Source organism: Podarcis liolepis, assembly GCF_965112155.1.
Source record: "Podarcis liolepis genome assembly, chromosome: 5".
Lineage (NCBI taxonomy): Eukaryota > Metazoa > Chordata > Lepidosauria > Squamata > Lacertidae > Podarcis > Podarcis liolepis.
In genome coordinates this window covers 98,289,958-98,317,245 of record NC_139556.1, presented here as the reverse complement: position 1 = coordinate 98,317,245, position 27,288 = coordinate 98,289,958, and the positions used below count along the sequence as shown (strand labels likewise).

General features: G+C 47.1%; 1 protein-coding gene across 3 annotated transcripts in view; it reads left to right on the top strand.

The window, feature by feature from the left end:
* Positions 1–1,864: 1,864 nt before the first annotated feature.
* DVL3 (dishevelled segment polarity protein 3) overlaps positions 1,865–27,288 on the top strand; it is a 51,526-nt gene continuing 26,102 nt past the window's right edge. For 2 of the 3 annotated variants that reach the window (XM_083504115.1, XM_083504116.1), the window contains exon 1: positions 1,877–2,262. In XM_083504115.1, coding sequence (XP_083360241.1) covers positions 2,096–2,262 — 167 coding nt within the window. In that variant the 5' untranslated portion in view covers positions 1,877–2,095. Of the gene's footprint in view, positions 2,263–27,288 lie in introns of all 3 variants that reach the window. The other variant, XM_083504114.1, reaches the window with a different exon arrangement.

Here is a 27,288-nt window from a genome sequence, read left to right as displayed (position 1 = left end):
CATATGGGACCTGCAAGAGAGATGGGAAACCACTAGCTCCAAGGGAGCAGGGCCTGCTGGCTAGACCCAACAATGCACACTGAGCACCTGTCTTTGAAAACAACAAAACAAGCCTAAGTAAACATTTTTGCTTCTGAGCCAAAGATAGTAATGTTGTTGTTTAGTCATTTAGTCGTGTTTGACTCTTCGGGACCCCCTGAACCAGAGCACGCCAGGCACTCCTGTCTTCCACTGCCTCCCGCAGTTTGGTCAAACTCATGTTCATAGCTTTGAGAACACTCGAAGAACCATCTCGTCCTCTGCCGTCCCCTTCTCCTTGTGCCCTCCATCTTTCCCAACATCAGGGTCTTTTCCAGGGAGTCTTCTCTTCTCATGAGGTGGCCAAAGTCTTGGAGCCTCAGCTTCAGGATCTGTCCTTCCAGTGAGCACTCAGGGCTGATTTCCTTAAGAATGGAGAGGTTTGATCTTCTTGCAGTCCATGGGACTCTCAAGAGTCTCCTCCAGCACCAAGCATATATGCCTGTTTTTGTTTTAACGGGGCTTGGCCTGGGCTTCCTATGGAATGTTTTCTGGTGCTGATTACTTCCCCTCACGCTGCAAGTTTAGCCCTGAAACATCTTACGAACAAAAAGAGATCAGGCCATGGCCCATCTAGTCCAGCATCCTGTTCTTACAGTGGCCGACCAGATGCCTGTGGGAAACCCTTCAGCAAGACGTGAGCACAAGGCCCTTCTCTCTTACTGTAGTTTCCAGCAAGAAGCATTGCTGCCTCCATCCGCGGAAGTATAGAATCAGAGAGTTGGAAGGGACCCCAAGGGTCATCTGTTCCAACCCCCTGCAATGCAGCAATATGCAGCTGTCCCGTATGGGGACTGAACCTGCAACCTTGGCGTTCTCAGCACCACACTCTATAACCAACTGAGCGGGATAGCCCTCTCCTCCATGAATTGTGATATTTTGTTTTTGTCCTTAACCCATATACACTTTGCACATACCAGAGGAATGAATGATCAGTTTATTACACAAAACTGAATTTATATCTTCCCTTTTCCTGCTAGGAGATCAAAAGAATACTGTGCGGGGCGGACTTGTTTCCATTTGTTATTATGGCATGTATTTTTGTATTCCAAACCGCCCCGTGATCTTCGGATGAAAGGTGGGGCAGAAATTCAATAAAGAGGAACAGCTGCTCTCTTAAAGCCATCCAAGCTGGTGGCCGTCCCTGTCTCCTGTGGGAGGGAGTTCCATAGTTTAACTCTGCTTAGCTGTCCTGAATCTTCCAATATTCAGCCTCGCTGGATGTCCATGACTTCCAGTTTTATGGAAGAGAAGCTTCTGTCTTTCAACTTCTCCGCAAGCTGTGCATAATGCCATGCGCATAAAAAATACTAAAAAGCATTGGAAGTACTCAACTGAGGTTCTGTTCCCCGCCCCCCAAAATGACCTGCTTTTTGGTGGTGTGTGTGTACATACACATGTATATACACCCAAGATTTTCGCCAAAAAGCTCAACATCTTTGGCTGCCCCTCCATGATGTCATGAATTTCTATCATGGCAATATTTTAGTACCTGTTTTCTATGTGGCGCGCTTAAAGCGGTCTGGGTACCACCTCCCTCGGGGCAAAATAAATAAATGAAGAACCCCCCCCCCCAATACCCGGCCTTCCCCTTGGCGACCCTCCCCCTGCGAAGAAGCTTCTCCCTGAGGCGCGGCCATGGAGGCTCCATTCTGCTGATATTCCCCGAAGGGCAGCCCCGAGGACGAGGCGAGCGGCGCTGGCTGCAGCGGTGGGGACGGGGCCGAGGCCGGCGTCCGCGTGAGGCGGGGCTGGCGAGGCCCGGCGGCCGTGGAGGGGAGGAGCCGCCGCCGCCGCCCCAGGAGGCGCTGAGGCGGAGGCGGGAGTTTGCGCGGTGAGGCGGCGGCCGAGGGGACCCGGCCCGGAGAGCGCGAGGCCTGCGTGGCCCGCCCAAGCCGCCCCCCTCCGGCTTCTGGAGAGGCCGCCGCGGCCGGCGGGACGCTCGGCTTGGGCTACTACTAGGCCGCGCCTGGCTTTGCTCCAGAGGTCCCGGCGAGGAGGAGCGGCGGCGGCGGCCATGGCGGCGGCGGAGACCAAGATCATCTACCACCTGGACGACCAGGAGACGCCGTACCTGGTGAAGCTGCCCATCCCGGCCGAGCGGGTGACGCTGGGCGACTTCAAGGCGCTGCTCAACCGGCCCAACTACAAGTTCTACTTCAAGTCTATGGACGATGATTTCGGGTGAGACGGAGGCCCCGCTCTCCTCCTCTCCTTCCCTCCTTCCTTCCTTCCTTTATCTTCTCCCCCCCTTCAAAATCAACGCCTCGCCACGGACACGTCTGCAGCAGCAGCAGCGGCGGCGGCGGCCGAAGCCCTCGGGATTCTGCCGCAATGAATGGCCCCCTTGGCCCGTCCTGCTGACCTCCTTTCCCTCTCCTCCTCGCGAGTAGTGCGGGGCGAGCACAGCCCCCTGCCCTGGCTCATCTCTAGCGGGACCCCCAACAGGCAGGCAAGAGCTTCTCCTTTCATAGGAGGGGACCCCATCCCCCCAGGGTCCAACCCCCCCCCCGCAATGCAGGGATCTCAACACAAGCATGCATGGCAGATGGCCACCCGTGTTTTGCTTAAAAACCTCCAAAGAAGCGGGAGCCCACCACCTCCCGAGGTTGCCCCATTTCCTTCTCAAGCTGATAGATTCTCAAGCCTTTGCAGAAGAGCCGAGGGAAGGGGAAAGAAGGGGCTTGAGGAGACATAAACCCACCTGAGCAAAGCCCCGTTCACCCCAAAGAGGTTAAATGTGGAGTGAACCTTAAATGCTATTCTCTGCTAGGAAGATCTTCCAATGGCCAACCAGTGCCAGAATCGAGGTCTGTGTCTCTTTCTGGCTGCCTCTCACACACAATTCTCCCCCTGTCACGTTGGTGGTTCTTTGCATTGGGGATGGAGGACTTGTGGCCCTCCAGATGTTGTTGGAACCCCCCCCATCACACCCAGCTAACATAGCCAGGGAGGCTGGGAGCTGGGTTCCAGCATTGCCTGATTCCCCAGACCTCCCTTGCAGGCTCTCTTCCCTCGAATGCATTAGAGCAAGGCACTTCATAAGTTCCCACTCCTGATAAATTTCATTCTTCCTTGAGGAAGGAGATCTGTTGTTTGTGGGAACGGAGGAGTCTTCCAGCACCAGCCTTACTGCCGGCATGCAGCCCAAGCGAGGAGAGAATAGGGCCGCTGGTGACTTAAGTGCGGTTGTAAGAGATGTGCCCCAAGAATCCCTTGCCGGGTCAAGAGGATGGGTTCAATAGTTACCCTTTCTTTCCCCAGCATCCTCTGCAGTGCACTTCTTAGCTTGTGCAGTGCAGATCCCTGAAAGGCCTTTTGTATGCAGTTACTATCTAAAACTGTCCAGAAGAAGCAGCTACTGTAGAGTCCTTCTCTTTCACCCTGCAGCGCTCCCCAACATCCAAATCTTTGGTGTGTTGGGGACACTGACATCCCAAGGGAAATTAACCATGGTCTCTCTCCTGTCACTGTGCCCCCCTCCCTGTTTTGATGCTTCCTTTTGCAGGACAAGGTGGTGTCTCTGAGTAAAATGCAGGAGAGGTTGCTTTCTTTTGGGCTGGCTTAGCTTCCCAAAACCTATTCCTTGTAAAACCCTGCCCTCTGCTCTGATTGTGTTCTGTCCTGGTTTGTGAGCCTCTCCCACAATCCTCTGAAGGCCGTGTAATTTTCCAGACTCTGATTGTATGTCCTAAGACACAAAGAAATTCCTCTTTAAGGAATTGGCTATGTACGGCTGCTGCTCCTTTCCCCCTCCTTATATTTCTGTGACACTCTCTTTCCTTCTTCCTAGGATCTTTCTGTCTCTTGCAAATACATACACACACACTTCACACCTTGCTGTCTTTAACATCCTATCTCTGTGAATCTTTGCTGGTTTCCTGCTGCTCCTAGGGTTCCAGTAGCATTCACAAGATTGAAGTGTTCCTTTGGTGTTTGCTTGTGAGAACGGGACAGCAAGTTTTGTTAGAGCTTTGTAGTCCTACAAAGACATTCTGCTTGTGGCCACCTACCCTGGGGTTGTATCCTGTTCAGAGCTCTTGTTATAAAAGCTGATCTACAAGTACATTGTGCAGCACAAGTACATGGACCAGCCTTTTTGGTACTGTAGCAATTCACAGTAGAAATCGGTATTTGTGTGCATGCTCCCCCATACACAAAACATTTAAGCAAGAAAGCTAAGGTAGAATCTCTCTTTCCATGTGTAGGAAGCATTTAATGTGTGGCCCATTTGATTCTGTGACTTTCCCCAACTGCATTCTGATATATACAGTCCCATAGCTCTCCCCACCCCTGTCCTCCTGAATTTGCAGATGACTGCAAAGGCTGGTTTTGACCTAACAATGCATGTTTGGCTCAGAAGTCTGCACAAAGCTTGTGGAAAATGTAGGGAGTAAATCAATAGGAGGCATTTCCCCCCATATAAAGCTCAGGCCATGATTTGCTGGTTTTCCTGGCATATGAAAAGTTCCAGGGATGTTGAGTTTTTTTGGCTCACATATTTGCTGGCTCTGTGTTTGTCATTCTTGATTTCAGTATGTTGTATCTTGGTCCCTAAGCCCTAATATTTTAGCTGAGTCTGCTGTGTGTTGCTAAACAGCTGTTGCCTCCCAGGCAGAGAGGGCCTGCCCTTTCCTTGGTGGAGGAAATGCTGTGGATATAATGTTTATAAACCAGCACATTAGGATCTTTGAAATCTTACACTGGAAAATAATTGGTGCAGGTCTGTTGCAATCTTGCCATATGGGCTGAAATTGTATAGTGGTAAATGAAACATATGGGAAAAGTCAGGCTATTCATATCCAGCAATATGGTAGGATAGTGACTAGTGGATCAGAACGTGACCATGGAGACTTGTGTATGAAGCTTTGCTTGGCCAGTATCAATAGCTCAGTTTAAGCTGCTTTATAGGGTTTTTGTGAGGATAAAATAAGAATACCGCGCGCACCCCCCCTAAGTTCTCAGAGGATTGGTGGGATAAAAAATGTGACACAATGATAAAATACTTTATTTGGTGACAAAGTTTCAAATTATTTATGCAGAAGAAACTCTTTAAATAAATAGGGTGAACACCACAGTGCCTGTCCACCAGTCAAATGGACATCACTGGCGAAATAGATTCTGCCTGCAACCCCACTTGACTTTTCCCCCAGAGGGTTGAAGGTGGTAGGGAGGAGACATCGGATGGGAAGGTCATCTCACACAAGCAGTGGTTATCGGCAATGTTAGAAACTAAGATGTGGAAGCTAGGAACTAAATGGCGCATTAAACCTAGGTTATGGGTGCCACAACAGAGTGTCTAGGCGGTTTTTATAACAAGAATCCAAAGCTGCAAATGAATGAACTGCAGCTACAATCTTATGTTCATTTTTCACATGGTCTAGTTTTCATCTTGGTATGAGCTTTCATGTACATGCACACTTCTTCAGATATCTGAAGAAGTGTGCATGCACATGAAAGCTCATACCAAGAACAAACTTAGTTGCTCTCTAAGGTGCTACTGGGCAATTTATTTATTTATTTTTATAGATTTCTACTGCGTCAGACCAACACGGCTACCTACCTGAATCTAGTTTTGTCTGAAGACTGAAAAAACAACAATCCATACTTCCCCTGCCTTCCCTCCCTAATATTCTTATGAGGGCTCCTTCTCCAGTCTTAAGAGTGGCTGGAAGTGGGGAGGCAGAAAAAGGTCTGTCTTTCTTTCCAGCAGTGGCAGTTTTAATCTGAAATCTTAGGCGCCGTACTGCACCCAGAGCTCAGGAACTGCTCGCATTAATGAAATTCTCTGTTGCAAAACGCGCCTAGGACAATGGGAGTTAAGAACACTGGTTTTCGGCAAGAGTATGTAAAGGTGTACATCAGCTCAGTTTGTGTATTGCACGTTTGCAAAATGTCTGCTTTTTTTTTTTTTTTTTAGATAAACAGTGTGGATAGCATGTTAAGCCAGGCCTTAGATCTGCATTTAAGTACTACCTTTGCAAGGATACATTGTGAGTAAAAGAGCTAAAAAGGGCTTCTAGCAAAATATTACTCAGTGGCCTGGTTTGCGTGTTACACTAAAGTTTAAACATACTATGGTTAAATGCGCCCATGCTGCTCAAAAGTTCCTAGGGTGCTCCTTTCCTGTTCCTGCTGTTGCCATGCCAGAGACAAGAAAGCTGGAGTCTGGCTTGTCATGTTATCTGAACCTGGGCTCCTCAAAACAAACCGCAACCAGGAACCAGGGTTTACTCTTGGCTTAGTGCTAAAGAAGCCAACCATGGGCCTGAGTTGGAGAAAACACAGCGGAGACTCTGGCTTTTGTAATCTGCAGCACGGCAAAAGCAGGAGTTGGGGAAGTGCTTTGTGGGAAAATCTTGAGCAGTGTTCACGGACACACTGCTCAATCACATTCAATCATAGCTTGCTTTAAGCTATGGGTTAATGCAGGGGTAGGACACCTCTGGACCTCCAGAGGTTGTTGGATTACGGCTCCCATCATCCCTGACCATAGGTCATACTGGCTGGGACTGATGGGAGTTGAAGTTCAACAACACCTGGCAGGCTACAAGTTTCCACCCTTGGCTAACAGGATGTGTGGACAGGGCCAGTTTTCTTTAATATGCAAAAAGGAGATAGGATGTTTAAGAGTAAATGAAAACAGGACTAGGAGATAAAAAAGGACATTTATATCTATATAGTCAAGTCAAATAACCTTTACTGGCATCACATAAGAACATTCAGAATACATTCAGAATAGATAGGCCAGTGCGATCTCGTTGCCACCCCAGCGGCACAGTCACCCGCCAAAGGGCAGAAGAGGCGAGCAATCCGCCTCATCTCTGTGGGTTTCCCGCAAGGGCAGGATCCTGTAGCATACTTCGGTGACAAAAAAATCAGATAGAGGAACTTAGCTACTGTCTTGGTGAGCTCCTGGTCTCTCCCTTGTAATAAGAAGCGTACTTAGAATTAAGTCCTATGAGTTCAGTGGGGCTTCCTAGTTAAGTGGCCTAGGATTGCAGCCGAAAGTGGATTACACAGCTCCCAAATCCTTTGCCAGTGTACATTTTTACATAATGAAGATTTCCGCTTCGCGTGAGCATGTTCTAAAATTTAAACAGTACTGGAGAAATATAACAAATACATCATTTAATAAATAAAACAGTTGAATGTTGGATATCATTTCCATTAATTTTGTTACTTTACTTGAAAGACTTCCATAGGAAACCATTATAGAAGCCGTTATCATTGTATCAACAACGGCTGGAATAGGCATGACAAAGAATTGTGTCACTAAACTGTGAAGGCTCTAGAAAACAGTGGGGTTAACTTAGTAGACATAGTTAGTCAGCATGTGGGAACAGAGCCGACATCTCAATAGCTTCATTAAAAACATGTACTGTAATTTGTGAAGTACTTCATGCCTTTTTTACCTTTTACTTTTGAAAACTGCTGTGAGGTAAGCCTGTATTATTCCCAGATTTGCAGATTGAGGAGCTGAAGTGGAGAGGAGATGACTTGCTCAAGGCCTTGCCAGGAATCTGTGACAGATCTGTCTTTGGAGCCCAGCTCCCCCAGTTCCAAGGCCAACTCTCTTTCACAAGTTCTTGTTACACCTATCAAAGTGGGCTTGAGTCCACAAAAGCTCATGCTGTAATACATTTGTTAGCCTTTAAGGTGCCACAAGACTCTTTGCTGTTCTTGCTACAGATGTTTTTCTTTTAACGGTGGGACTATTGAGTTACATCAGTAAGCAGATCAAGTTGGTTTTTTTTGTGAATTTCCATATGTTTTGCTGTTCAGGTATCACTAATGTTATTTAAGCAAAGGTTCTAAGGTTCAAATGGAAAAGGTCCTATATAAATGGTAGACAGTAGTGAATTTTGGAGAGTGGTTTGTGTTAGGAGCAGTTGCCTTGGTTTCATAAATGGTTCCACAGAGAGAGAAGGGCAGGGTTTAATCTCGCAGGTCACAAATGGGATGTCTTTTAGATCCCAGCAAGGGCTGAAAGAACAAATGCGGAATGCTCAGGAATGGGCAGTAAACCTTGACTCACTTGGGCCCCAAAGCAGCTAAAACAGCTGTGGAGGAAATTCATCCCACACCCTCACCCTCTTGAGAACTGGGTTGCTTGCAAAGCAATGCAAATTTTACAAGATGTCAACTTAATAAAAGCCACTGTGTGTGTGTAATAATGGGCAGTTATGTAATGTGGCCCAGTCTGCCTGGGCCAGGGCCCCACTTCTATTCAGAAGAGAATCTCTTTCTCTGCAAGACAATAGGGACACCAGGCCTGGAATGTTGTTGTGCTCAGCCCTAGGCTTCTCAAACAAGAGGAATGAAGAACTGCTAATTTGGACAAGAGCTTACTGATGTGTCTACTTGAGATTAGCATAAAGACAGTGGGCAGTTTGGGAGGGGGGAAGCTGCAACTCTGTAAATGCATTGAATTTTCCCAAAGGCTCAGGGGTGGGCAGCTGTTTTCCCTTCCCTCTTTTATAGTTGCATTAATCCCGCGAGTCAACAATATTCCTGTTTTACAAATGAAGATTCCTAGTCTTTGCAAGCATCATTTGCTCCTGTCACAAGAAGTGGAATGTGATGGTGGGGAGAGGCTAGAGCAGGGGGGGTTTGCCTGTGATGCTCCGGATGTTGTTGGACTCAAACTCCCATCTTCCCCAGTCAGGGAAGATGGGAATTGTAGTCCAACAACACCTGGAGGGCCACAGGCCAGCCACCTCTAACATATAGAATCCCGAGTTCCATGAGGGAGGGTGTGACACTGATGTGATGGATGAATGCAGAGATGGCAAGGAAGCCCCTTGATGGAGAGAATAAAAAAACAAACTACTGAACCCTAAGAACACCTACAGTTGGAAGCATGCCAGACTGTGGGCAAGAGTGAACCATTTTGTATTGGATCCCCGAGTGATGGATTGGCTGCCGATCTTCTGTGAAGTGTTTTCCACCTGCTGTTTGTTCTAAGGTCCTGTTTGTTCAGCTACATGCATTTCGTTGTGAGCTGAAGTACTGTGTTTAACTGCCTTCTCACTGTTCCAGACAATTTGCCTTTTGCTTCAGGTTGGGCAGTGTCTTGTAACTGCTGTGTGCTTGGGTTAAAGTGAATGGCAGTCACCTTTTATATGGTTTTTTAAAAGCCCTTCCCATTACATTCCTCACTCACTCACACAGGGACATGAATGGCATGTTGGCATCTTGTTATCTTGTTATGATGACTTGCTTCTCCAGTTTGTTTTTTTATTAATGCCGATTAGTGCTTTGTACAGTTGTTACTCTGCTTGTTCTTGTGGTTCTCTCCTGTTTTGCACAGCACTGTTGCTAGGAGTCAGAGGTCCAGCAGGTGTCTTCCTAACTGCTTTCTTCCTAACTGCACATAACAGCCTCTGTCGCAGTGTTTGGGATAGGCACCCTGACACTTCTCATAAAAGCCAGATAAAACTATCAGTAAAGGTAAAACATACTAAACGCCTGGGCAGTGAGCCTTCCCCTGATGCAGAAAATACAACAGTACTAGGTAAGCCTCCAGAAATAATATACTCCAATACATATTTTACTGGTCTGCGGATTCATACTGTGACAGCCTCCCAGTGTGTTGTTGATTTGATCTCAATCTCTTTGGTCAAGTTTGCATTCTCACTCTTTCCATCAAACAGATGTTTCTGTTGTGGCCATTGATGAAGAGCACGATTACCAACAGAAGCTGATCCTTCTGGTCTTATGTAGGAAAGAAACATTTCTGTGTTTGGCACTCTGGTTGCCTGTGCCAAGCATACAGCGCTTTACCACAGACTTTTGGGGCTAGTATGACACCCCCTCTTCATTACTAGGAAATTGTGGCAGCTTTCATAGATTCATAGAACTGTAGAGTTGGAAGGGACCACGAGGGTCATCTGGTCCAACCCCTTGCAGTTCAGGAATCTCTTGCCCAACATGGGGCTCGAACCCACAGTCCTGAGATTAAGAGTCTCATGCTCTACTGATTGAGTATCCCCTATATAGAAGTTCAGGAAGCATGTTAACGTATCGCAACTCTAGGGTGATTGGCTAGTGGTGACAAGGTTGTGCCTGAAGTTCAGCAGTAGGTTAGTAGTAGTGCTGTGCCAAAACGGTTCCTCCAATTTCTCCAAAAGCTTTTCCTCTGGGTGTGAGAGAGGCTTTACAATTTCAGTTAGTGCAGGGTTGAGCTTAATTTGCCCTTGAGAGATGGCCTTGCACGGTGTCAATGGGAAGGTATGTTGAGGTCCTGTAGGGTTAAAATATATAATTTTGCATCACAAGGGTGTGAAGACCTGCTCAAAAGCTATCAATTTGGCGATTGGAGCAGAAGGTATGTGTTAATAGAGAGATAGTGACACTCCCTTAAGCTGCTGAAGGTCTTCAGGCAGGGGAACGTGTTCATTATCCTGACAGCTGGCAGGCGGTGCAAGGTCGGGACAGCTGTAGGCCTGTACTCAGCTGCTGCAAAGCAAGGGTTCTAGCATAGCCCTATCCTGTGAAAGCAAAAGGGTTTTTTCTTCCTAGGTGTTGGACAGCTTCCCCCAAGCCATCAGATTCCTGAATACCAGGCTTGCAATATCTTGCTCTGCTGACAGTCGGTTGCATCTACAGTTAGACACTTCACACCCACACCAGAATTATGAAGTTTGATTGCTTTTGGCCATTTTTCTGGATAAATTTTGGAGTCTGTGGCAAGTGATGGGTGGAGAGTGGACAGATACTTTTGTGTGCAGTGGTGAGGAGACTACGAATGTTATTATATTAGACTATGCTTGTTATTATATTATGTATGTTTGTGGTTTTATACTGTAAACCACGCTATGATCCTCGGATGAAGGGTTGTATAGAAATACAATAAATAACATCACCATCATCTTCAGAGGGGAAACATCCACTCAGCCCAAAGTCTTCCTGTTGACTGTCTTGATGTGCTGTTGCACATTAATCTAACCTGGAGAGATCATCTTGGAATTCCAGTTCTCCAGGTAGATGTGTGTGCTGAATGTGGCCCTCACTTATGAACACATTGCCTTGGGATGCCAGGTAAGGCATTGGGATGGAGACCATTTGTCTTCTCCATGAAAGTAAATGGTGTAGGATTCTTTCCATCGACTTGTATGAGGGGCCATAGTTGATACCCACTTCACCCCAGACTTGGTTGTTCAGGGTCCATCTCCTTTACCGCCCAGCAGTAGTACTCCATTGGGGGCCCCCTCAGTCACCCCTGCTCTCTGTCTGTGCTCTACTCCCATCGTGATGCCCAGATCAAAAAAGATGAGGGCTCTGGAGTTTGAAGAGGAACCTTGTGAATTAAGGATAGGAGTAGAGTGAGTTGTAACATCCAGAGTATGAAATTTCAACCAGGAAGGCTTGGGTTTGTCTCCATTGAGACCTGAGGCTCGCTGAACTCATTTGGGACCATCACTGTCTCTACCATAAAATGTGAATAAAATGTGGGAGCAGAGGGAACAATATGTGGCGGAAGGTTGGGAAAAATGAAAGAACAACATTGTGCCACTGCTATTTTATAAAGTAAACATCAGCCTGGCAGCTGGCAGGCAGTCTGAAGCCTCTGGGTCGCTAGGCCTGGTATAAATGCCAGGAGCCTGGCCTTCTTGCCTGTACCTGTTCAACAAAGCGGCACCTTCTAACTGCTGCACACCTGGCTCCAGTTTCAGCAAAGGACAACTGGAACCCTGTGTTGCAAGCTCACCATCTCAGGTCTAAAACAGGTATGGCCCTAACTGCCCCCCCCTTTACTCCTATTTGAGAATGCCTGGCTAGGGATTTACTTGCAAAGTAAACACTCTACTGCTAGCTGCAACCCTTCCCCGAACAGAGAAGCAAGCGGTCTTTCTGTTAGTGTGACACAGCGACGAGATAGCTGTTTTCCCCTCCTGATTCTTGCGCCTCTTTTTGCAGCTGGTGTTTCCAATTTTAAGTTCCGAGAGATTCCCTGGTCTCAGCTGGTGAGTGAAAATTAGTATCCCAAGTAATTGCTGGTCTGATGGCTAAGCCAGGGCTGCTTAATTATCACCCATCTTTCACGGGATGGGTTCAAGGCTGAGCTTTGCGGGACTTTGCAGAGGAGAGAACAAAGAAAGCGCTGCTGGAATTCCCAGTGTGTCAGCCAGACGCTGCTGGTATTTGGCAGCCTCCTCTCGCACACATGTGCATGGGGGAAATGTGTTGACGTGGGCAGAGCAGCAAATTGATTTATTTTTATTGTATGTCCTGTTTGAAATCAGTGCCAGGAACCCCTGTCCTCCTAGCAGAGACATTTTCCAAATAGAGGATGGATCTCTTAATAAATTGCAGTCCTCAAATGATGTTCCACCTTCCCCTGCCTTGTGAACTGCTAGCCATTTGTATCCCAAGTTGACATTTCTTGCTATTGTTGACAGTTTGCAGGAGCCCCTTGGCTGTGTCATGCCGCTGGCTGATGATGGCTTCCTCTGTCACTTGAAGTGGGTTTTGTGGGGGGCCAAGAGAGAATGTGAGGACACTATTTGCAAGCTTTGGATGTGCTGTGTGGCTTGTTTGCTTTATTAATTTCCATTGTTGCTCATCTGGTTGAGTGGCAGGGCTGCCTTGCTTCTGAGCTCCAGGCACTGACTTGCTGGCTCCACCCAGATATTGTCGTCTGGCTCCTTAAAAGAGCTGGGAATGTTCTGCCCTTGAATTACCTTGGTTCGCCTATTGTCCACTGAGGCGCATTTTGTCTGTTCTTTTGGTGCAGAATGATGTGATACCATGTTTTTTCTCTGTCCTTTCAAAATATTCCCACAACTCCGCTTTCTCCCTAAAACCATTTTGTCCTCAAGTTGAATTTAAGCCTGAGTATGTGGCGCTGTGGGTTGGTTAAACCACAGAGCCTAGGACTTGCCGATCAGAAGGTCAGCGGTTCGAATCCCTGCGACGGGGTGAGCTCCCATTGCTCGGTCCCTGCTCCTGCCAACCTAGCAGTTCGAAAGCACGTCAAAGTGCAAGTAGATAAATAGGTACTGCTCTGGCGGGAAGGTAAACGGCGTTTCCGTGCACTGCTCTGGTTCACCAGAAGTGGCTTAGTCATTCTGGCCACATGACCGGAAGCTGTACACCGGCTCCCTCGGCCAATAAAGCGAGATGAGCACCGCAACCCCAGAGTCAGTCACGACTGGACCTAATGGTCAGGGGTACCTTTACCTTTACCTTTACCTTTACCTTATGTGCACATTTGTCCATTGTTACCCGTGCCTCTCCCTTCTGTGGTCTCAACCCCTGCCCTCAACAAAATTTGTGTGTAGCTTCCTTGGAGCAAGGACCTGCTGTTTTGCTTATGAAATGGGGTGAACTTTGGCACTGTGTAAATAACTACTGATCCCCACCCCCACCCCATGGGACTTGATGGCAAGTAATACCTGAAAGAATTCATCTACCTTTACTTGGGGGAAAGGAAGCCTATAGTTTTATTTGGGAAATTTTTGCAGCCATTGCAAATAAATCAATACAGTCCCCAAGTTTCCCTGGACCATTTTGTAGTACACTTCCTAGAGTTCCACTATCAAAAGCTCGTTCTCCTTCTTTTCATACCTATTTCAGCACCATAGGCTTATAACACACCTCTTGTTTAGATAGGTTTCTGTAAACTGGTAGATAGCTCGTTGCTGTTGCTACTTTTATTATTATTTAAATGCATGGACTGTGCAACACTTGTAAAGCTCTTATGGAAGAGAGTAGTGGAAGGTTGTTTTAATGTTTTTTTTAATGCTGCTTTCAGTGCAACGCTTAAACCAGGTTAAAAAACTAGTGAGCTGCAAAGTCGCTCAGAGGTCTCTGTGATGCAATGTAATGGCCGTTCCCTGAATAACGGACATTCACGTTTAACTTGAGGAGCACAGTGCTTTACTGTGTTTTATTGATGCAGGGCATTTTCCATTTCTGAAAAGAATGGCCTCAGATTCTGTACATTTTGGTGGTTTTTGAGGGAACCATCTAGACCAAATCTGCACAGTTGGCAGCATCTTAACCTATGAAGAATTGCCAGAAGACCCCGTGCCAGGTCAGGTCTTGTTAAAACAGTGAGTCATCCTCCCCCTCTGGCTACTTGGAGAAGAGGACTTGCATGGTTTTCTGGTTTAGCCTGAACTCGCCTGTCTTAGGCTAACAACGAAGCCATAGCAGCAATTTGTTTGATCTGCTGATGCATCTTTTAAGATTTATTTCTTAGGACTTTGTTCAGATCCGGCTGCCATTTAGAATGCGAACACCTGCTGCAAATGGAGAGTAAATTTCAGCTTCCCAGAAGGACACATCCGGCACCTCTTTGAGGGCCTCTGTTATTCACTGCTGAGAGGGCTTCTCTTTCAGCATTATTGTGTCAAAGATAGGGTCACCAGACCTCCCCGTTTCCCGGGAAAGTCCCCAGATTTGCAAATTTGTCCCTGGACAAATTCCACCCCCAGAATGTCCCCGGATTTCATCTAATGTCCCTGGGAATCATGGCAGCAGCAGCAGCAGCAGTCTCAGCAGCCCGGAGCCAGCTTGGTAGCGCAGTTGGCTCTGGCTGGCTTCAGGAGCTGCCAGCTGCCATGGCGCCCACCATTTTGCCTTGCTGGAAGTCCCCATATGATGTGTTGCGCACAAGACACATCATATGGGGACTCGGTGTAGGGGTTGAAGATGCGGTGCTGGGCGCCACCGGCAGGCAAGAGCTGCTCGGGGTTGTTGATCTAGGTGCGCCACTGTGACTTGGTGCTCAGCTCACTGTCGGCGCCACTGTCCAAGACCAGCAGCTCGGGCTTAGGCTCGGCCACCGGGTGGTGCTTGGGCAGCTGCAGCTGCTGCTCGGCTTTGCCATTGTGCTCCTCGACTTGCAAGTGGCGGCTCAGCTTGTTGGCCAGCTTGTCTTTGGCCATCACGGATGAGATGCGAGCAGGAGATGAGCCCAAGCACGCCTCCTCCTGCTCGCTCGTCGCCGGCTCTGCCCCGGACCCGCTGATAGGGCATGCCATGGCACAGATGGGCAGCCGCCGGACGATTCCTGAGCAGGAGACGCCCAGACAGGCGGGCAGGGCAGCAACAGGAGGAGGGGGTTTCTGCTAACGCTTACTCCTGAGTAAGCCTGTAGGGGATCGCAGTGCAAGGAGGGGGAGGGAGGGAGGGGGGAAGCATGGCTAGTGCTCCAAGAAAGGCCGGGACACAGAGGAAGGCCATGCAACAGAGGAGACCACAGAAGATAAGATACTACTTCTTTATTTTTTAGTAACTTTTTCCTCTTTTTTTAAATTAAAAAAATATTTATTTATAGTGTTCCCGGATTCATTGAAAAAAATCTGGTAACCTTAGTCAAAGAGCTTTATTGAAGTATAATACACAAGGCTTGGAATTTTCTCATAATAAGGCTCTGTTGAGACAATTGAGTTTAACTGCCGATAAGCCTTGTGATTGGCCAACAAACCGAAACTAGGAATCATGGTTTAAGTCTTCCTGTAAACTATGGGTTGGTGTGATGTCCGAGTTGATGAACAGTAGTTAGGGCAATTGCCTCGAGTGCTGAGCTGATGGAAAAAGAAAGCATGTGAGCATCTCTGAACTATGGGATGTTCAAACCATGGTTTGGGTTGTGAATCCATCCTTTTGAGTTTTCTAATCAGACTTGTACATGGATGTACTCCTTTCTGGCAAGTCTTTCCTCTGCCACCTCTCTTCCTCAACATATCTTACCAAAGGTTTCCTTTTCCTGAAACCTATTACAGTACTCCTGCTTTTTCTCAGAATATTTCCGGTGCCTGGGCGATTGCTGACCAAAGACTAAAGTCCTGCAGCTGTGCAGCATCAAACTGTTCTCTCCTCAGCCAACAATATGTCTGCTGTGTCTTCCGCACAATGGACCCTGTGATTCAAGGCAGCTTCTGAGCTGCCCCATTGCTGTTCACGGCCTAATTCCCTCATAATTAAGGAAATAGCTGACATTGCGCAAAATGATGCAGCACACGGTGATTCCTTTGTGCTGGGTGAGATCATCACTTGGACTGGGGTGGGGGCAGAAAAAGCATGTTGAATTGAGTGTTTGTCATTGTGTGTCAACTGACTCATCCTGCCTGTTACTTACCTCTGGTAGCACCATCTTCTCCCACAACCAAGGGAAAAGCCTGGCTAGGCTAGGTAACACCCCTTAGATTCCAGTCCTTAGCTCCCACAGTCTTCCAGGTGTGACTTTCCATGGCCCTCAGATCTCGCTAGCTGCTTGCAAGTCCTATGTACTAGATAATCTAGTTGTGAGAAGCATGGTCTGGCCACTTGGCCTCTGGCTCTGTTTGCAGATTGTCTTTTAGGGTAAAGCATGCAGAGTGACCCCATATTCACAGAGCACTGTCTGCATGCTAAAGCATCCCCACATTTACCAGTTTCTGCCAACTTCCACTCACTTCTGATGCTTGGGATGATGCTACTCCAGGTAGTACTCCAGGTATTTGCCCATCTCTAATCTGTAGGACGGAGCACTTTACTCTCTACCGTGTCAATTTCTGGCCAAATCTTCTTTTCAGATTTGTTTTCCTGAACTTACTCATCTACTTCCTTCAAAACCCTGTAGTTGGCATATCATATGTTCTCTTTAAACCCCTGCAGTCATTACTCACTCCTGCAATTAAGAGTGAATTGGGGGGGGGGGGTCCCTTCACTTGCTGCCCCTGTTGTTGTGCCCCCTGGCAGCTCCACTGCCACACTGTCCACGTGATGGCAGCACGCCTGCAGTGCCCCAAATGCACGTAGGCTCAGTACCAACTGCTGAACAAAAGGGAGGCATTGTAATAAATTAACAAGCAGAAGGCAAGTTTCTCTTGATGTGTGTGAAATTTTAGTTTTTTCTTATATCATGGTTCTACAAGTCCATATACATAAGAGCCTAGATATTAACTTCCATTACTTCATGTATTCAGGCTATTGTGCCTACAGGAGAGAGGATGAGTGCATTGCCCTTTTGACAATGATCTGTGCAAGCCTTAGCAGAGAAGCAACATGTTGGCCTTGCATTAAGCCACAGCTTTCCCCCTTAAATTGAGTCCAGATGTGTGATGGAGCTGTAGCAACATATGGAAAAACCCCACTGGCTGCTAGTGAGCAGCAAGTCACTTTGGCAATTGCAAGAGCTTGGCTTGAGGCCGTAAGACTAATTGCCAGTTGTCTTAAGCCACACGCCCCAGCCCAGGGAGCTAAGTAGCTGGGCAGGGGAGGGGTGTGCGATGATAACTAGCTTCTCAGAATTTACTTCTGACATTTTATCCTAGCCTTTTCTGCTGTAGGTCCCCTTTGAGCAGTGTAGATAGGGCTTGGCATCAAAATTAAGTGGGTCTGTCTAAAAATTAAATATTCTGTGTAGCCCCGGTGGGTCCTACCCACTTCATAGGCAAACTTCATCCACACTGCACTCAGCAATGAAATTTGAATGTCATGTGTGGGGCCTATATTTGGAGTGGCAAAGCCCCAAGCAATGTAGCACACCAGGGCACGCACATTTGGCAAAAGAGTTTTCACTCATAACTTGTCAGTTTTTGCTCTCGAGCTGCAGTTACTATTTTGAGACGCCTGCAAATTCATTTCACATTCTTGATCTGGCACTATGCTGTCCTGTGGGGTTGGGAGCCTCCAAACTAGCTGCTGCTTATTGACTTTGTAAGAAACATCTACCCTTCTGAAAGCTGAAATGTGGCCAACTTCTCGTCCAAAAAAATCTTTAGAGGGAAGGAAGAGTCCAAGCGAATGCTGTGTATGCTATGCTTTTGTCAGCTTGCATTTCTATGATTCAGGGTTGATTTCAACTTCTAGCTGGTTCAATATTTTGGAGAGGAAGAAGGGCAACACCCTATTTCTTGAGGGTGTGTGTGTGTCAGAACAAGAGCTGGGAGCCTCTGACTGTGAAGTTGGATGAGATGTAGTATGGAGGGAGATAATAAGGCTGTGTGTGTATACTCAGTCCTCAGAGCCGTATTCAGGAGCAGAAGGGAATGGCCGTATGCAACATGACCCTCTGCTATTAGCAGGCAGGATAAAGCATTCAGATTGGGCCGGAATGTGTATAAATGGTAGGATCCTTCTGTCCTGGTCCGGTCAACAGAGCAGCACCTTTCTCCAGTTGCACTTCAGGCTTCAGTGAAGCCCCAGTTCAAGCAGAGAGGTAGCCCCCAAGAAAAGGAGAAAAATTAATATCTTTTATTGGGGAATTTCAGAGCAGTTTTTAGCCCGTAGCTGTTGTCACTTTTCTAGTTGTAGCAGGGAGAGGGCTTATGTGGTCCTTGCAGGCTTTGGGATGAGCTTGATACGCCAAGGTGCCACGCAAGAAAAATCCCGTTGCAGAGAGAGGATAGCTGCCAGAAGGCCATATTGCCTGTGCTGGGAAACTTCTCTGTTCTATTTTAGCTTGCCTTTGTTTCTTTGCTGAAACATACCTTGTTCTTCAGAGGAGGATTTCATGGACTCATAGAATCATAGAGTTGGAAGAGACCCAGAGGGTCATCTAGTGCAGCCCCCTGCAATGCAGGAATCTCAACTAGATTTTACTTGACAGACGATCATCCATCTGTCCAATGAGCTTCTTGGCCTCATTGGCTTCTCGTACCTGTTACTTCTTCTTGTTGCTTGATAGTTGGCTTAGAAGATCCATTTAGAAGTGGATACTAGCAGTTTTGTAGAGGGGCATGCCTGTGTCATTGATTGCTTGCCCTGGCCTGAAAGAATTGAGATTTAGTAGGAGCATAACAACTTGAGAGATGAGGTTTGATACAGAAGATGTCACTTTCAGTTGATGGAACCTTTCACCTTCAGGTTTGATAACCATGTGCCTGTGAGCAGCAACACCACAGATGTCTCTCAAGTGCCATTGGTTGGCAACTGGCTAGAATACTTTTAACCAGCTGCCTTGTATTAAAAATCTTCAGTTATAAATACAATTACATTTGCATAGGTTAGCATAATAACAGAACTGTTTAAATTCATTGAAGTAATATATACATTTCAGCATAACAGCCCTGCATTAGCTTGAATTGTGCTTTATATTGCATATAGTGGTTGGCCTAGGTAGGGACATGCTTCTCTTTGAATGGATCAGGGACACCCATCAAGCCAGATGTGTACTACAGTGTACATATTCTCATAGGCTGCAAAGGGAGGTCTCCCTTGAAGGGTTGGGACACATGTCTCTGTGAGTTAAATATATATATGGACCTGTTTTTCTGTTTTATCATTCTGTTGGCATCCTGTAACCTAGATGGCCACTGCACAAGCTTTTGATGTTCTGTGGCCTGGCCCTGTGATGGGAGCTAAAGGGGAGAGTGGGGAATAGTTCAAGGATCCACATGATGTGGCACACAGCTGCAGCAGCTTTTTGGGGGAGAGCATCCACTGAAAGATGCAACTGGTGTGGATGTCATTGCAATTTGTTGTTGATGGAGGCAAGGGCGGCGCAGTCTGCCACAGCTGTTACTCATTGACCAGTGAAATACCGTATTTTTTGCTCTATAAGACTCACTTTTCCCCTCCTAAAAAGTAAGGGGAAATGTGTGTGCGTCTTATGGAGCGAATGCAGGCTGCGCGGCTATCCCAGAAGCCAGAACAGCAAGAGGGATCGCTGCTTTTGCTGTGCAGCGATCCCTCTTGTTGTTCTGGCTTCTGAGATTCAAATTTTTTTTCTCTTGTTTTCCTCCTCCAAAAACTAGGTGTGTCTTATGGTCTGGTGCGTCTTATAGAGCGAAAAATACGGTAAATGACTTTGTAAGACAAAGAGGAAACAAAGCTGTAGCTGAATGGTCAAGGGAGATCTGGAGTAGAATTCTTAGGCTGGGGCTGAAAACTCTTGATGTCCGTTCACAAAAACACTTGGCAAGATCCAGGAATGAGGCTTTGAAGCTGGTCGCAGCGGACATCTTTCTGGCAAGTTGATACCTGCTAGAATCATCGAATTGTAGAGTTGGAAGGGACCACAATGGTCACCTATCTAGTCAACCCCCTGTAATGCAGAAACCTTATGCCCAATTTGGGGCTCAAACCCATGACCCTGAGATTAAGAGTCTCGTGCTCGATCTTTTGTTTTGTTTTATTTGTTAAAGTCATATCCTACCATTCCTCCTAAATCTGTGATAGAACATTACCATTAAACATAAAATCAAGTTTGGAACATTTAAATACAGTAAACATAGCAAAGCATTAAACAAATGTTAAAAGAGATATGACTAAATCATGTGTCTGGATATGCCCACTGAATCAGAAACGTTTCAGCAGGCGTCACAGTGTTAGGATGTCATCTGCCTAGTGCTAGTGGATAGGGAATTCCAGAACGCTGGGGCTGCCACATTAAAGGAATTATTGTCTGTGCCGTTTTGCATGAAGAAAGTCTGAGTTTTGCGCTCTGGAGAAACAATGGAACTAAGCAAGTTGGTGGTATTCAAAGTTTTACTCAAAGTAGACTTACTGAAAATAATGGACCTAACTTAGCTATGTTTTGGTGAGTCGACTTTGAATAAAACTTAAAAACCACCCCATTTGCTGATAACCAGTTGAATGTTATTTCTAAACCAGTTCTTTCTATTTCTCCTTCTTCTGAAATTGCAGTGTTGTTGGCATTATGGGGCTAGTGGCTAGGCAGCTTTTTGTGATAATGCTTCTAGGTGTGGGGTTGAAGAAGCTCAACTCTGTTCTTTTCTCTTTTCTCTCTCCTCCTCGGCCCTTCCTGCCCTCCTGCTGAGTTGAGGCTTTTCCAGGAATGAGCAGTTTTGCTCACAAAGCACATTCCACAGCCTCAGTTCCTTTTTGGCAAGAGCATTTGCCTGCTATTAAACCAGAGCCAGGCCCAACTTGTCAACCCTTTTTCTAAGGCTGGGGCTAGAGGGGTGCAAAGCAAAGAGAGGGGTGCTCTATTTAGCTGCCTGCTTGAGGGTTGGTTCTGCCTTGATACCTGCTAAGCCCTCGGTGTCTGAGGAGCACAAGGCTACTACCCCTCCCGCCCCGCATTCTGGCCAGACAAACTTGCATGGGACATTCTGAAATCCCTTTTACTACACCGTCTCCTGTGAATCAATTGAACTTTGTTGGCATACGTCTGTCTCAAGAAACAATGGAGTATGTCTCCAGTGGTGAAGTCAAATCTGTGTTAGCAGCACTGAAATGACTTCCCCAGGGTGCAGGCCTGGGCAGTGTGTATGTAAATTCTGGGCTGCCTGGAAGGCAAGATCCCCCCTCTTGGCCTCGCTGGTGTGATCCAAACAAAGTAGAGCAATACCTTTGGCACCAGCTTGGCTGCAGGTGTTGTCGGAAGGAGGCGTACAAGGCGCCGTCCCACCATCTTAGGGACTCTGGATTTGTGTAGGGGTTTACACTTTAGACTTTTCTTCTCCCGAAGAAATTCTGCAAGGTAGCAGAGGTTTAGGATCAGAGTTTTCCTTCTCCTAGGTACACAAGCTCCATCGGCCCCCATATCCCTCTAGACCACGTGTAGAAACTGCCTTCTTGACCGTTGGACCCACTACTGGTCTCATCTGTTCAATCCATCAGAGCCTGTCTTTGCATGCAGGGAAAGTCCCTAATTCACTGAGGGTTTGAGACCCATTGGCTCCCCTCATCTTTAGCCAGCCAGTCAGAGCTGTTCTAGAAGCTGTCAGCATTTACATGGAAAGAAACTGAGTGTGTGGAGGGCTTAGTTAAAGCACCAACACCTACCCACAGATTTATTGCATTCCTGCATCGCCCTTTTTCCCTTTATGGATCTCAGTGTAAAGGTAGTGAACTCCTGGTCTCCCACTCTGTTATAGGCCAGCCACAGATCTGCTTAGCATCTGTGATGGAACGACAGCAAGCACCTTCAGGGCATTTTCTGGGGCTGGATTTGAACAAGAGTTCACTTTGCAGCCATATTTGTGGGGTAAGATACAGAGGGTGGTGAAAGGCTTATTGCAGCCACAATATAATCATGTCTAGTCACAACATTTTAACTATCTTAATTACTACATGCAGAGGTAGAAAACATGTCACTAATGTGTTCCCTAATGGTCATTGTAGCCTCTTATTATCCTCTGAGCAATTTCAGCTTTCAGTGTGAGTAAAACACACTTCTAGGCAGTCGAGCTTTACAAAAGGTCGTTCTCCTCCCCATTATTTGTTTTTTCTTACAGGCTACAAGTAATTAAATATAGTTAGGTGTGTGTGCAGACAAGTAAGAATATTTGGAGGTTAGCCATTTCTGTGGATTTACTGCCAAGCTAGGATACAGCAAACAAAATAACAGACTTTTGTAGCTGGCAGCACAGCATCAAGTGACTTGTGTTGACAGTGGTGTAGATTGTGTTATATGAACAGAGGACACATTGCTAGATTCAGTCAAAGTAGCAAATTCATCTTGCGCAGTTTGCCGTTCCTGTGAAATTGTGCCAGTGCTCATTGGGATGGCGTTCCTAGTGAGAAACCGCTTATGACAAGCACAGGTTTGATAATCCTGGTGTGTGTTACGTTGCCTGTCTTAATATGGGCACTGCTCTTGAAATATAATCAGTAATGATTTCTAATAGCTAACAACATTCAGGGTGGGATGGGCACAGCATTTGGCTCAACAAGCGCCTGGAATCCCTTCTAGTATGCTGCCTAGGCAAGATTTGTGCGCACTGCAGCCTCTGTGTCCCAGAAGTGGAGTGGATGCCAGCCTTGGCATCAGATTTACTCTCAGCTCCCACCGTTAAAGGGGGAGGGCTCCTGTGTAACAGGATGGTTCCTTGACTGGAGAAGCTGAGAGAGGCATATCTGGAAGGCAGGTGATGGGAAGCACTTCTCAGAATTTTCCTGAACCTACTTTGGGGGGGGGGGTCTCCACCCCCCAACCTCCTGGAACCCTCCCTGGGATCAGACATCTTTTGGGGGGGTTGGAATCTGTTACCCCGTCCCCCTGGGACTCTCCTCCAGGTCTAACTCCCATTTTTCCTTGGGGTCTGACCACTCTTCAAGGGGACTCATGACAGATGGGAAGGGCTTCCAGCATTGATACATCTCTCTTGAAAAATGTAAGTCGCAGGCCATATGTATATTTAACCTTCAAGTAGATCCCATTGAACACAGTGAGGGTGATCTGAGTCTGGGTGCATGTGATCCAAGTGTGTGGGAGAAAGAAACGGAAAAAACTTGAGCACCCGGAATGCTTCCCTGAATTGCAGTCAATGTAGAAGCAACATAATGGAACTAAAAATTAAGCAGTTCATGCATTGCAGTTTGACAGATGTAACCCACATGTTTTTATTCCATTTCCCCCCATCCATGAGGACTAGATCCCCCTGCAAATGAAAATGACAATCCTTGGGCTGCCAGCTTCTTCAGTAGGTTCTGTTCTGACTCTGTTGACACAGTGCCTGCCACCAAAATGTATACTGGGTCAGACTGTTAGTCTGTCTCGTTCAGTATTGACTTTACTGACTGGCAGCAGCCCTCTTGGGTGTCAGGCAGGGGGTCTTCCCAGCCCTACCTGGGGATGCTGGTGATTGCACCTGAGATGTTCTGCAAGCATAGCAGGTGCTGACCACTGAGCTATGGCCCTTTCCACAAAAGGACCTGCATGCAAGGTGATAAATTTAAAAAACCTGAGCACCCATAAACCTCTTTCACCTAGAGTTATGATCCTGTGTCAAGGTGGTCCCTTGGTGCTCTGCAGATTGCACTCCTGGTTTTGTGAGTAAGGGGTTGGCCCACTGGCTTGCAGTTCAGTTTCTTGGCACAGAGCCTTCTGGATCTCTTTGAACCTCTTCTGCCTGCATCTCAGTAAGACACAGGTAGCTGGTTGGTTGGTGCAGAAGATGTGGGAAATGGTGTCACTTTAAAAGACTCCATTCAGATTAAATGAGTGCATCTGAGCCTTCAGGGCTTCAAGGAGCAGGTTCCTTTGATGTATAAAGTAGGGACAGAAGGCGTCGTCTGGGTGGGGCAGAGTTAATTAGGATGGAAAACCCTATTTGCCTCCTGCAATTTTCTGTCCATGTTTTGAAATGGGCAGAAAAATCCTGCCTGCAGAGGAGTTCCACAACTGGAAGAAGCACCAGGAGTTTCCGACTTCATCTTATTATCCCAGTTTTTACGTGGATACAGGAGGCATGCAAGAGGAGTGCACCTCCAAAGCTAATCATAAAATGAGAAAACATACTTAACATGCCTGCCGAAACAAACGTGTCTTCACCAAGTGCCTGAAAGGGGCCTGTCTGATCTAAGCTGGGACTGAGTGACACTGAATTGAGCCCACAATATTGAACACTCCTGGTGGATCTGAGTTGTGTAATTCCTCTCAAGAGCTCTGTGATTGGGCAGGGATATAAGGCATCCATCAGTCCCTAAGGTATCCTTGAACCTAAGTCGTTAAGGGCCTTGTAAATTAATACAAGAAGCTTAAATTTGGCTCAGTAGGAACTAGTTGTTGTTGGCACCTGTTTACCTCGAGAGACAATGGAGTGTGCTTCTGGGGGTGAAGCCAAACGGCTGCACTGGGAGCACCGAAGTGACCTCCCTGCGATGCAAGCCTGGGCAGAGTGCATGGAGGCCCTAGGCTGCCAGAACGACAACACACACACACACGGCATTGCTGATTTGGTCCAAAGGAAAGGAAAGCAATATGTTTGGCACCAGCTTGGCTGCAGGTGTTGCCAGAAGGAGACAGTGTACTAGTTGCCATTCAACCATCTTAGGGGCTCCACTTTGGATTTGTGTAGGGTTTACTCCTTGGCCTCATCTTCTTGCTTTAAACACTATAGTTATATGACAGTAATAGCCTGTCCAGACTTTCTCTGTGTCCCCATGTAATTTCCAACCCTCCTTCCCTCCGGTGCTGTAGACTGATGGGCCTTTAATAATAATAATAATAATAATAATAATAATAATAATAATAATTTATTATTTATACCCCGCCCATCTGGCTGGGTTTCCCCAGCCACTCTGGGCGGCTTCCAAAAGAATATTAAAATACTATGATACATCAAACATTAAAAGCTTCCCTAAACAGGGCTGCCTTCAGATGTCTTCTAAAAGTCTGGTAGTTGTTGTTCTCTTTGACATCTGGTGGGAGGGCGTTCCACAGGGAGGGCGCCACTACCGAGAAGGCCCTCTGCCTGGTTCCCTGTAACTTGGCTTCTCATAGTGAGGGAACCGCCAGAAGGCCCTCGGTGCTGGACCTCAGTGTCCGGGTAGAACGATGGAGGTGGAGACGCTCCTTCAGGTATACTGGACCGAGGCCGTTTAGGGCTTTAAAGGTCAGCACCAACACTTTGAATTGTGCTCGGAAACGTACTGGGAGCCAAGCTTAAAGCTCAGCTTGCACATTTTCCAAACCCATTTTGATGTATGGATCCTTTGGGCACTGGGAAAGATGAAGATTATTGAGGCCATATAGGTGGCCATTTTTCAAATAATATTTGTGCTGTACAGATTGTAATCTTCATCTTGTGCATGAAGTTACTTGAGTCCGTTTTTTTACAGAACTCAAGTTCAGGCCAGAAAGCCAAGGATTCTTGTGTGACCAGAATAGCCAGTGGATTTAAGAAGGGTGGGACTAGTCACCACCCCAACCAGTAGAAGCCACATTGTGCCTCATTCAAGTTTCTCAGCCTTTTAGGCAACCATGAGGACTAGAAACCCAACATTCAGAAAGCTGAGCTTCTGAGGATTTTGTTGGAGTGAATACATTTTTCTCAGAAGTGGGCTTGGTTGATCATGTCACATTCAGAGGTGTCTTGCCTGAAGAACATAGGATTTCCAAAATATGAAAGTGATTGACTCCCCTTTTTAAAAAGATGGGGCCTCTCCTAGCAGTAACACAGCGTCTGAGCTGAACCCTGTGGGCTGCCTTCTCTGCACCCTCCACCCGCCAAGGCGTTGACCCAAACGATTGTACTTTCTTGCATGGTTCCATCTGGTGAAGCGACTTCAAAGTCTGTCTCATTTTGGCAGGAACATATGGCCTTCCATAAGTGAGGAGGGTTTTGCGGTGGGGCTATCTCAGCCTCCGTTCAGCCTACACGCACAATTGCTTTCATTTATGGAGCTTAGACGCTGTGTATATTGAGCAGAAAAGGCCATATTTGTGTCTTGTCTTATGCCCCAGGATGCTCAAACATGTTGCTACAGGTTCTTTGCTGGGATGGAAATAAAGCGATTTAAATAAGAGTCAGCTAAAGATTTCAATCTTAAGCTTTTAAAGGCCTTTTGTCAAATAGCTCTTGTTTTGCTGTGTGCCCGGGGAAGGTTAAGCCCATGTGCCTCTAAATGGTCTTCACCAGCCAAGGATGCCTGAGGCCAGTTGCTGGAGGACTAAAGGAGGGCAAGGGGGCCAGCAATCAGACAGCTCCACTCTGTTGGCCAGGCAACAGCAGACGGTCAGGCTCCTTGTCTTTAAGTTATGCCTGGCCAGTCCAAAGACCTTTTGCTGCTTCCAAATTCAAGGCCAGATGTTGCTCACACCTGTTCCCGTCTGTCCTCAAAAGGGCCTCTGAGAGCTTGAGTGCCTTAGAATCCCTGCCACTCTGATCTGGAGGCATTGATACACTTGCAGAACAGAAGACAACAGTCCCTTCTTGTTCACAAATGTTGCATCTGTAGCATGGCATCTGTAGCATGGCTGTAGCATGGGCCGGATCAGGCCCAGTTGCCTTCTGGATCCGGCCTGCAGATGGTCCGGGAATCGCCACGTGGATCGCCTGCACGCAGATCCCTCATATGGCGGCTGCGCCTCCTCCCTCCCTCCTCCTGGCTTCTCCCTGCCCTGCCTAGAGGAGGAAGGGGGCTGGGTTTTGTTGGTGCCAGCAGCAGCAGCGCTCGAGTGGCCGCCATTTTGAGCAGCCCCTCTCCGCAGCCCTTTTGCACGCTGCTCATCGTCCCTCCACTGCTGCCACCAGCCCCTGCTGCTTGTAAGACACAGGTAAGCAGCCACAGGGGCTCGTAGTGCTCTTGCATCATTCCCCCCCCCCGTCAAAATATAGTCTGGCCCCCCACAAGGTCTGAGAGACAGTGGACCGGCCCCCTGCTGAAAAACTTTACTGACCCCTAATCTATAGGTTCACTTCATTTAGCCAGCAACTATAGATTTTCTTTCATATCATTTGCTCCAAGTAGGCTTGCATTCTAAGGAATCTCTGCTATTTTTTTTAAAAAAGAAACATTAGTCTTGGCAATGCACTATAATATAGGCTCCCCATAGTTTATGCAGGTTACAGAACCCAG